This window comes from Chelmon rostratus, chromosome 8 (assembly GCF_017976325.1).
Source record: "Chelmon rostratus isolate fCheRos1 chromosome 8, fCheRos1.pri, whole genome shotgun sequence".
NCBI lineage: Eukaryota > Metazoa > Chordata > Actinopteri > Chaetodontiformes > Chaetodontidae > Chelmon > Chelmon rostratus.
Window position 1 is genome coordinate 12,368,870 of NC_055665.1, and position 12,064 is coordinate 12,380,933.

General features: G+C 43.3%; 1 protein-coding gene across 1 annotated transcript in view; it reads right to left on the reverse strand.

The window, feature by feature from the left end:
• Positions 1-12,064, reverse strand: part of fhod3b (formin homology 2 domain containing 3b) — an 80,085-nt gene that overhangs the window by 67,600 nt on the left and 421 nt on the right. Inside the window, exon 2 of the mRNA XM_041942226.1 lies at positions 5,156-5,262. Within this exon, the coding sequence (XP_041798160.1) occupies positions 5,156-5,262 (107 nt within the window). The remainder of the gene's footprint in view (positions 1-5,155; positions 5,263-12,064) is intronic.

Genomic DNA, 12,064 nt, shown 5'->3' on the forward strand with positions numbered 1-12,064 from the left:
GGATCACAGATTGTGCCTTTAACGTCCGGGCTAGATAAGAAGCACACAAACAAACCCAGCAGACACAACTGTAGACAAGAGCACAGCAGGTAGAGTTGCTCAACAACCCCCCTCCTAATTCGGCTCTCTGACAAATGGGCTTTTATGCCGCCTGCACAAAGGCTGTGTGATTGTTCAGAGTGGCGCAGTGCCAGCAACAGACTGTCGCTGTTAGTGACAGTCAGGCAGCTGTGGGTCTGACAGAGAGAGAAAGAGTCCATCAGCACAGAGGGCAGATCACACTGCCGCCTCACCATCCAACCAACAAGCAGCATCACTGTGTAACTGCTCCACACATGCAGCCAGACAGACATACTGACATCTTTCCTGCCCCTACCAGTCATTTGGGCACTGCGCTGACATGCACACAAGCAGATTACATGGCAGGGGAAGTCTGCATATGCTCACTGTTTATTAAATATAATATCCAGCAGCAAGCAGAGGCGACACAGGAGCAACATCTGTCAACATGGACTTGAACTGGTAAGATGAGACGGCAAACAGGAACTTAATCCTCTACGATGCTGCTGAGGCAAATGGGTAACCAGAGCCGCGTTGTCATGAACGTCTGCTTTCTCTCTGCTCGGCTGCAACAGTATCCCTGTGCTTAACCAAGACCTGAGGCTACCGTGGCCAACGTGCTCATTATCAAATTAAACAAATGTGCATGGAATATAAGTGAGGTTTTCAGACCCCCCTTCGACAATTAAACATGAAAATTGGACACTCCCACAGACACCGCTGCAGGCCTATGAAGGGAGGGGCTCACAGCTATGGAGACAATGTGAAGTATAAGGAATGTAAGCCATATAACAAATTGGCTACATGTTGGGATATAATACCTAGTGAATTCCCTGGTCCTCTTTTGGTCTGGTGTTCTTCTGTGCCAGGATGTTCTGGTTTCTTCCCCTGGTGGTATTGTATAATCAACTTAGCCAAGCTCCTATTAAATCTGATTCATCATGTGCAACATCGTGCTTCTGAAATACCTTTGCTGCTACCATTTGAATAACCATGACTATTTCAAATAATCTCATGAAACGAATAAACTTGACCATTACCCAAGACAATTACTTCTTACTTAGGTTTTACTTCCTGACCATTACTCAAGGCAACTGCTCATAATTAGATGGTTTTATAGAAGATTAAATGGAAACATATGGCCATTTTATTCATTCTGTACGTGAAAAGAAGCAGTACACTACGAATCTTTAAGTCTGATATTCATCATCATCACTTTGCCTCTCAAATGTTACAGAATGCAGCTGTGGAAACGTAACAGCTATACCTGCCAATTAGATACCCTGCCTTATTTTCTTCTCTATTCGTCTCCATTATCCCGTCATTGCTCTGTTGTACAGCGCCCTCATAAAGCTCGGTCTTAATCCTAATACCCAGAGCTGCAGCAACTGGACAAGTGGATGCCTGCCAGCTCCACGCTCTCTGGCTTTATCTTCGGGAGCATTACTGGCACTGTTTACAAAACAGCACAAAATGTGTACCCACAGAAAGTGAGCACACACACTTGGAATACAGTAAAGGTAGTGCTTCTCCTCGAAGACCAATTAATGCCAGACAAGAAGGCCCCATGGAGGTCTGCTGACTCAGCACTTCTCGTGAACTCCTCTGCTTGACAGACTCCTGCATCGGTGGCTACAGAGAGACCTGCAGTGCCTGAGGGGTAAGGAGGATGGGGAATCAGCCTAGCAGACTATGTACAGGAATCATTTCCCTCAGAGGAACTGCCTCACTAATCGCTGACCAGGTCTCACACACGCACGCACACACAAACACACAGAGAACAATCACCAAGCTGTGCCGTTCTGTTAATAATACCCATAAACTGCTCTGCAAACACAGAAAGGACAACTGGTGTTTTATTTCCCTCCGTGAAGTTTAAGCCGCACCGTGTTTGACAATGGTTCCTCTGGTTCTTTTCAAATGTGCATTTTCTCCTCAAATGAAAATCTTGTGTGCTTGCAAGCGTCTACGAAACAATGTCCAAGAGGGTCAGAAAAAAATGAAAATAATGAAAGCGGAGCTGTCCTAAGAGAGATGAAAGGATCTGATGAGAAACTCTGAGGCCTAGAGAGCAAGAACAGTTGGATTTTGAGATGCCTGACTTCTAACTGGTTGTCAAACACGTCAAAAACACCCAATAAAACCAGACAAGGCATATTCAGCACAACAATTGCTAGCTTTCAGATGTGTTTCACATACACCAGGGCAGTGAAATGCTGTGCTTCTTCTGTGCTGTTCTCAGCTACACATCTGACATGCTGAATCCATCTGGAGTCAATAACACCACTTCACGTTATCTTCTAAAGACAAGCCAGGGAATACATCCTTGAGGACTTACAACTTCACTAATCATCTGCCAATCAGTGTCACATATTTGAGTGAAAAACATCAAGCCCAACACATAACTCCACTCAAGACAACGTTGTTTCCAACATTGGACCCAAGTTCCCCCGAAACGCCGCGACAGGCTCGCTCTCTTCAATCCATGTAATCCCCAAAAATACTCAAGGGCTATAAATGTCTTTAAGCACATGTCAGGACATCTGATCCTAACTACGTCCACCATACTCCATCTCGACCCCAGGGCTACAAATGCAGGAAATTGTGCGTACGGGGTCAATCAATCTATCATAGCTACAAACCTTAATGACACACTGACTACCTAAAACTGAGCAGATATGTTTCAGCACATGTCTGGGCTGTATGGTCACTTCATAACTTGAAGTGAGACTGTATTAGAGATGGGACAGGGGATTTATGAGTCACAATCTCCTATAGCTGAGCTTCAAACATGGTGTGGAAGTGATTATGGCCCTTAAGCTCCCATGACATGGATATCTCCTGGCTCTGCAGCGCTCTGTCAGAGGATCATACTTTAATCTGTTTGTAAAGACACTAGGTATGACACAGGCGTCTCAGGAATGTAACCTGTCATTAATATCAATTACAGATGGATCCAATGGCCAATGATAAGTAGGTTCAGGAACTTAGGAAGTGCATGAACATAGTCCTATTTTCTCTCCAAAGGTAGGTGGGCTGGGCTTAAAGCAAAAATAATAAAAGCACAGTTTGTTTTTTAGCTGGTGTTAGTGCGGTGGTGTTACTTTGACATCAATTTGTAAATTTAAAAAAAAAAACACACCTTGGGAAATATTCAAGTTTTGTCTTGGAGTTGGAGACTGCTGTTGACAGATACTATGCAGTGAAAGGAGGGTGAAAACAAAAACAACATGGAACAAGTAAAGGTGAAATGCCTCATCAGACCTTTTATTAGCTCAATTTTCATCAAATCAACGACGCCGAGCGGTGGGGGATGTAATCACGGGCACATCAGCATCATAAAAAGCCAGGGAGCAGAGCTGCCCTACTTTTACAAAATAACTGGCTAACCACCTTCACCCCCAGCCTCCTCAGACAACACTGTGTGGGTTTAATGACACACATCTATACCAGCCTGTGCCAGCTGGCACCGCGCGGGCCCTGGCAGGCTCGGCCTTTGACGAGAGAAGAAGTGGACCACTTTAACCTCACAGCTCTCAATAGCCTCCCATAAGCTCCTAACAATTTCAGATGGAACTGGGAAAGGACAGCCATCTCAACGTCCAATAGAAACACCAAGCCAGAGAGCAGCTTATGAATTCCAAGTTAGACAAATAAATCCATACATGTTTGTGGTCCAGCCGACCAGGAACTCTCATGCCAACCTTTGGTTTGTGATCATCTAAAGTGGGCGGCATATGAGCGATATATCAACATACTCCACAGTACATGAGAAAACATATGGAGTCAATAAAGTAACTGGCCAAAGAGCGTGGATGAAACAGAAATGAAACTAACACAATTTTAAACCTCTTCTTCATCCAGGTCTGAAGTTATGTCAAGACAGAACCTCACTGAACTGCATATTACAGGAAAACAATGCAGCTAAATTAGAAGCTGACGGCTGTTCGGTGGTGGGTGTACAACTGTTGTTTGGCCACGTCTAATGAGAGCACTGAGGTAACATTCAATAGAGATGAGGGTGATCACCCCTGAGACGTGTCTACACCTCATAAGTGGTTTAGATGACATCACAGCTGCCACTCCAGCCAGGTATTTTCAGGGACATGAATGGATGAATGCCATGGAAACTCTGACACAGTTAGTCTACTAAAAATGGCGCTAATACCACCACAGAACTGATAAAATAAATCAACTGCACTCGCTGACTTTCTTACTATATAACAAATATAATTCAGCAACAGGTTCCACTAATTTATCAGCTATCAAAATGACATATCCTGAGCTGAAGAGAGGAATTTTTCCTCTAGAATACCAAAGTGCTGAAAGACGTCTGAAACCGAGAGTCCCTCAGGTGGGGTAAAGCCTGTCTGCTCAGCTCTTCGACAGACCCAACCACCTCCTGAGAGCAGCTTTTGAGCAGGAGAGCTCAATCAGATGAGGCCCGGAAAAGGGATTATTTCCCTAATTCATCCTGGAACAAAATGGGTATCATTATGATTCAAATCACTCTAATAGAATCAAATTAGGCATGCAGGATATTAATACGTATCCCCATGACCAAGGATTTAAATACAGTATCTTTTCCCTCTTATCTCGCCTAAATGTTTGCGTGGACCTTTCTTGAAAAACAGTAATCACATTGTACCGATTATGTCTGATTGGTAAAGCAGAGAAATTTATGTGTTTTTTAAAAGCCAGATTGTTGGATTGTCAAAAAGTCAGTGACTCTTGAATAACACTTTTTATTTCTGGTTCACAACAGCTAATTTGACCGCAATAACGTCAATAATCTATTCCTGTGCAATCAAAGCCTGGCAAGTAATGTACATTATCAACGTGCTAGGAAGTGCCAGTCCCTCTTGTGTTTTCAATCTGAGCTGCTCTGGCACAAGTCCCAGCTGCACCTTTTGAAGTGCAAAGAATATATGACCACCTTTTTATAGAGGTGCCGTAATGTATTTCAGTTTTCAACTTTAGTGCAGTAATGCAGAATGTTCTTCACGTCAGCACATGGTGCAAGTGCCAGCTTTCAAAGTTTGGTGATAGTGAAGGAAAAGCTAATGAAGAGAGACAGAGGTGATCGTTATCTTACCCTCCTTCCTCCTGAAATCCCTCCAGTTCATCTCTCTGCTCTGCCAGGGTGGACTCCAAGTCCAGGTAGCTTCCATTATGGGACAGCTGAAGGGCACAGTCATCGGGCTGGATGGGAAGAGGACACAGTCAAACACTGATTCATCACCAAACCTCTGAAGATCGTGTCATTTACACTCTACACATGTTAAGGATGCTAAACATTAAGTTAGCAGATGTTAACGTCCAGTCACTGTCCTGCTGTGCCAAATACAGCTCCAATCTGATCTGATCAGAACCCACACATCAGCTGAACGAGGTGAAACCAGGGGGGTGTGGGACTAAGACATCCTGTTAGAAAACTAGCCATAGCCAGCCTTTCCAAAGCAGTGTGGGAGACTCTCTATCAGGAGTTTAATTTTCTAAAAATGGCTCTCAAGTTCTTGAGAAGCTGGCTTGTGGCTTCTGTGGAACAGAAGAATGACTGTGGTGAATATCTGTGTTTCAGTAAAAACATAAGTTCATAGACACACTGGGGCTACAACTAATAATTATCCTTATTAATGATTAATCTGACTATTATCATTATCATTGATCCCCTAATCATCAATCACAATCACAATTTCCCTGAGGGCAAAGCGATGTCTTCTAATTGTGTACATATTGATCAGGATATGATGACTGTTTAAATCACAACTTGCAACAACAATACTGGTGTGTGAGGGGAAAAAAATAGATTTCATTTTTAGTTGAGGTCATACAGAAAACAATATTCTTTTTATGGGTCAGCGTGCAAACGTATGGGGTATGACTAGTCTGCAGCGGCGCGTTGAAAGTTATTTTATCAGCTCCTGTCAGCGCTCTGCAATGACAAGCAGGGCAAGGTTGGAGTGAAGTCATGCAGATTTGGAGCGGTTTGGCAGTCTGGTGCCTCTTATCACACTGCTCTCCTTCTCTGATAAACCGTCATCACACAGGATGATTTTGCAGAGGGGGTTTGATTTGAATGGCTGTCGTCAGCTGACTGTGGTCAAGGAGATGAGGAACGAGAGTGTCTGTTCACTTGTCCGGGTGACCTCCAAATTGGAGATATTAACCTATTTATACTCAGAGCCTGTCAGCTCCACGGGACAGCGGCTCCAACGGTGGAGCGGACGGCAGGAAAACAAATACCATTACAGGAGGGCAAACACAAGGATTATGTGGAGAGAGTGACACAGCGCTGCTCCACCGACAGCCCACAGATATATATCTGTATCTCTTCTCAGTCAATATCGAGAGCTTTGTGGAGTAGAAAATGCTGTGATACACTTGCATAAATTACTATTTACACATCCTAAATAAGCAGCCCGCCAGATTCTCTTCTGTCTTAAAAGAAGAGAAATGCATGTAAACACATTATGTAACATGTAAAAACATATGTTTTTTTAATCAGACCGGTTATTGCAAGGTCTAATGCAGCTCAATTTCCTCCCACATATGATAGTAACTTAATTGAACATGAAGGAAAAAGGCTGGGAAAGACATTATGGTTCTGATGGCTTTGATCCGTTGGGCCACTCTGTTTGCATTACTGCACTACAGCACTCGAGGACTGTGTCATATTTGAGAACTGAAACAAAACATGTGGTCGGTTAGGATAACTCTCGCTCTTTCTCCAACCCTCTGTCTCTCTCTGACTCGGAGCTGTCTTGTTTGCTTTCCATGCATGGCAAAACAAGAGATTATTGATAATGTTACAGCTGTAGAGATTATAGGGATGAACATCTTCATTTTGAGAGGATACAAGAGATGAGGCAAAGCAAAAGGAGGCCAATGCAGTCAACATACAGCTGAAACTTTAATCGCTCAGGAAATCCTGTTGTTTCTCACACAAGACTTGGTTCAATTGTTGTTGATGTGCTTACACTAAGGCGGACTGAGAGATGGAACGAGAGCAGTGGAGACAGGTAAACAGAGAAGAAGACAAACAAATAAAGTCTATGCTGTACACAAGCAGAGGAGGGAAGAAACTGCTTCTCCAGATTGCAGGACAGATTCTGGATGGACAGGAAATCCAGGAATAAAGGTCGATGCTAGGCCGGCTATTTTTATGCCTATGGACTGACATGCCTTTAAAAATAATGGGTGCGACAGTAATATGAAATGTAGCATTCAGGAGAAGACACACTAAATCGTATACGCCCACCAGTGGCTGGACCCTGTGTGATCTGTGATGTGACACTGAACCAAACCAAGGGAAACTTGTGATTTTACTGAATGTGATCCAGCAGGGGCCTCGCTAACGTCTAAATCACAAAATATGACCATCGCAAGTCCTGAACGTTAGCGGGTTCATTTGTTCATCATTTAATATATTGTCCACTTGCTCGTTGTTGGCCTGTTTTCATTTGGCCATATCCGTGGTGTTAATCAGTACTAGCTGTGTTATCCTGCGCCGGCCAGTGATCTCTTAATCATCCGGAACCATTTACATTCAAAGAAGTCTTGAGTTTCCTCGCCGCCATTCTTTAGTTCTGTTTATTCCAAATAGTGCTGTTCCTGCTTACATGGAGAAAATATAAATATACCAGGGGATAATTTGCAAACATAAAAGCCATCACGAACTGGGTACCAATGCTGTCACTTTAAAAAAAGAAAATCTGATTTATTATTACAGTTCAGTGCATTATTCTAGTTTTTTTCCCTCTTTTTACGTTTGTAGTTCTTTAAATTATACTTGCTCGTGGATTTGGATAAAAGGGCAAAATAAAAATGTTTGTTCTCTTTCAGCTTTACGCTCTGTATCACAACCTGAAATAGACAAAACATTGGGCTGAATTTGCAGCAGTAACCAGTAATTAGCTAACTGTGGGACCGAGAAATGCATTTCCTCACACAAGGCTTTGACTCGCAGACCGAGAGTGAAAAAGCAGAAAAGATGAAGTGAATGACTCGAGTCTGGCATTAATCAGTCCCCATCTCCTCATCCATGAATCCACACATTCACAACCAGTGTCACTTCAGGTTCTCATTATACAATCCACCTGGATTACTGGTTGCAGGTCTTTCTGTGCGTAACCATGCCAGGCTGATGCACATAAATGGCCCTTAATCCAGGAACTCTGCCACCAGATTATCAGTAGCAGAGGCTTCTTTAGCTGTCCCCCGCCCAGGACTTGAACCCACGGTGGCCCTGCAATGGCCAAGTCCAGAGAAGCAACCACAAGTGCTCTGCTCACACACTGAGGTCTGGCCTCTCCCTTCAACCACCATACTGTGGTCCACTGACCAGGGAGGCAGTTAAGACAGAAAGGACTAAAAATAAACACCATGCAATTTCCAATTAAAAACTGCTATCTCACTCCAGATTTCTTTATATTCCACAGGGGAAAGGCATCTGGAATGAAATAGCATATATTGGGTGCAAGTTGCACATTTGAACCTCCATAGCCTTATGATAACAGCACAATCTTTTAGATGTTTGGTTTTTTTGTTGTTGTTTTTTTGCAAACGCTAAGCCTGTGTTAGCCAACCTTACACATTTTTGTCTGTAAACTCCACCATACTCTAAATCAAAGTGAGCCACTTTAAAAGCCAAAAGTTTGTTTGATAAAGGTGAGGATGGTATTTGTGGTTTCTCTCCAAAGGCAAGTGATTTAAAACACATTAAAACACACTTGATGCATGAAAGAGAAACCACAACAGTAATCTCACATTTCTGTCAAGCATGCAGAGGATGGGTCTGTCCACAGATGCCGCATTCTTCTGAAAGGAGCCCTCTGCTGATTCGACCTTTCAAAATGCACAGGCCGGCAAAACCTCAACTCTGCATAACAATGTGTAAAAGAATTCAAAGGAGCTTTGACAGGCATGAAGGAGGAACCTGTATTTTACAGCATTTAACATAACTTCTCATTATGGGACTCTGTAATTTCTTAGGGGGGGGAAAAAAAGGCAGGAAAACAACCGGCCCAAAAATTGGAATTGGTAAAGTGAGAGTCCATTCTCCAAGACTTGGCCACATTCTCCCTCCCTTGAATTCTGCTTTGCTATCTGATGCCAGGCCTCAAGGCCACCAGGCCACAAACTACAAAACACTGACAGAGAAGAAAGCATGGGAAGGACTATTGATCTGTTGATTTGTGTTGACATCACCAGCAGATTGGGAATAACCCCAGCAGTTTCTGAACAGCACGGACACTTTGTCATCTGACAGGGAGGATGCATTCAGCATAAAAATCAAATGGCTGACTCAGGCATTGACCAGTAATACTTTCCATCCACAGAAGTGACAAAAAAAAGCCTGTTTATAAATAAGATACTCCAAATATGCATGGTATGGATGAATATTGCTGTCTTAAAAGAGAGCACAAATGCTCTATCACAAAGTGTTCAGCCCTCAGGATGTTCAGTACTGCTACAATAACACCATACATTACACACTGCATTACGATACATGGCGGCATGACATTTTCCAACTTCAAAGTGTGTCCTCTATCCTGACGAAGCTGCTGTTGCTACACAACAAGTACTTCTTTTTTTAAATCCTTGTTGCTATAAAACATAAACCCTGCACATAATGGCTTTTGATGTTTAAACCTCACAAAACAGTGACTTCTGAGGTCTGACTCTGCGCAACAGCAAGGCCAAGGTGCCATCCCATGTACAACCCGATCCAACACACACATTTACAACAACAACCGCACACACACGTGCAGTGTTGAGACTGCAGACTGAAACTGACAGGAACAGCCCAGAGACAGCATATGCTAGCTGTTTTGATTCCCTCGGCACCATATGTGTTTGCAGCATTCTATTTATACCAGGTTGACCTGCACCATAGAGGCAGAGCTCAAAGACAACAGGTTTGTTGTCAAAGGTATTTGCAGGGTCGCACCAAAGTCACTTCTTCAAATTTTTGCTGGTGTGAATCACTGAATTCCCAGTCTTGTCATCCACCTGTTATTTTTTATGAAAAGCACAAGGGCTGCTCCTTCAAGTTACTGCTCACCACCAATGTGAGCAAATCTCACAAACCAGGCACTGCAGAGCCTACCACCGCTACTCCCTTCTCTGTCTAGTTTGCGGTCCAGCCGGCCTGCTGCTAAACTGAGACCGGTTGACTGTGCAGGGTACATCGGCTCTTTTGTTTGTGTTTTTAATTCTGCTCGCTTCCCTCTCCTCTCTCAAACAGGGGGGAAAGCGTTCCCATCCCATCCCGCTGGTCAGACCGAGTGGGCTGCAGAATGAGAGCCAGGCTTGTGGTGATCCGCAGCATCCTGAGGCCTCCGTGACTTATCTTAGCAGCTCCGCTCAAAGAAGATGGAGCACAACTGATCTGACAGAATGAAGAAAGACCCTAATTAACTTTCTATTTACGCGACTTCCCAACCAGACTGAGATGAATGCTGAATAAAAGACTTGACTTCAGATGCAGAGGCCCCTGTGCTTTGTTTAAATGTAAAGGTCAGCAGATGAGGCCTTTTGAAAATGTGTTTGGATGAACTAAGTCTGATCAGAATACACGCAAGAGATATAAAAGAAAAAATATATATATAAATGATATACAAGAAAAAAGTAGATGATGGGCTTCAGGTTTACAATATTTGTCGGTGCATTCTTCGGAAAACTAAAACAGAACAATTACGCCATACCAAACTGGACCATTTAGTTATTTTGAGCTGCTGTGCAGTTGTGGATTTTGGGAAGGGCAACTTTTGCAACCAAAACAATGTGTACCGTTTCAGCTCCGCAAACAGTCAGGAGTGACCGAAGACCAACGTGACGCTGCTGACCAAACACAACAACACAGAGGTGCAGCAAAAAAAAAGTTATAATGGATAAAGAGAGTTATGTTTGGATACACGTGGATTCAGAGGTGGGATTGAGGTCAGTTGGAAATTCAGATCCCCAGATCTAGGACGATCCGGGGGGTGGTCCGTCCCTCAACAACCGACCAACTGGGCATTTGACCTCACCAACTCTAATTGGGGCTGTATAGTGACAACAGCACAAGCGGTTTCCTACACAGACTTCAGGCCAGCCCATTCATAATACCACAAATGAAAAGCAGGCTCAGTTTCCATGAAAGACTTGAATTTTTTTTCCAGCTCCTTCAAGATGAGCCCAACTGAAAGTTGAGGGAAGGTTAAACTGTTAAGCAAAGACAATCAATATCAATACACTCAGTATACCACCATTGTATTTCCTTTATTTTGTTTTGTTGCTCTTAAAAATCTGTACAAAGCTTTTCCAAATTTGGAAATCTCTCCCCAAGTCTAGTTAATGAATGTTAAAAAAAAGCTGGTTAAACTGAAGGAAACTGCAACAGTGGTTGAAGTAAATATTAACAGATGACTGCCTCCCCTCACCCAAATAATGGGCGTCTACTCCACTCCAATACCACCTGAAGGCACCAAATATTCCACAGTGTCACATCATAAACCCATCTGACTGACACTGTACATGCAATTACCGTTTGAATGCATGTTCATGCTCCATCAGCATCACAGATCAGCAAACCGCATCAAGTCACTGGCACAATCAATGGTCCATTAGGTTTGTTTGGTAGTAACCCCATCAAAACATGTCTGAGCAGGAGCTCACAGGACTTTTCCACACTCGTTTTTTCGCTCTTTGTCCGTCATGTTTTGGAAATTAATTTATTTACTCTGTTTCCTCTCTGTTTGGAGGGTATCACCTAAATGTCTCTCCCCCCTAAGTGGCAACATTCAGCATCATATGGCATCATATGTTTACATGGAAGAAGGAAGCTTGGAGCATACTGCAGCTTGTTACTACATTTTGGGCAGAAATTCCAGCTCTCGTCATATTTTAAAGTCTAGTGCTGACTGCTGGTATCACAGATCAATGTGACTGTCTGTATCACAGCTCTTTCCATTCTTAGTGGGCACTTGTTGACATTCTTTGTCCACTCAGTGGTGGTGTT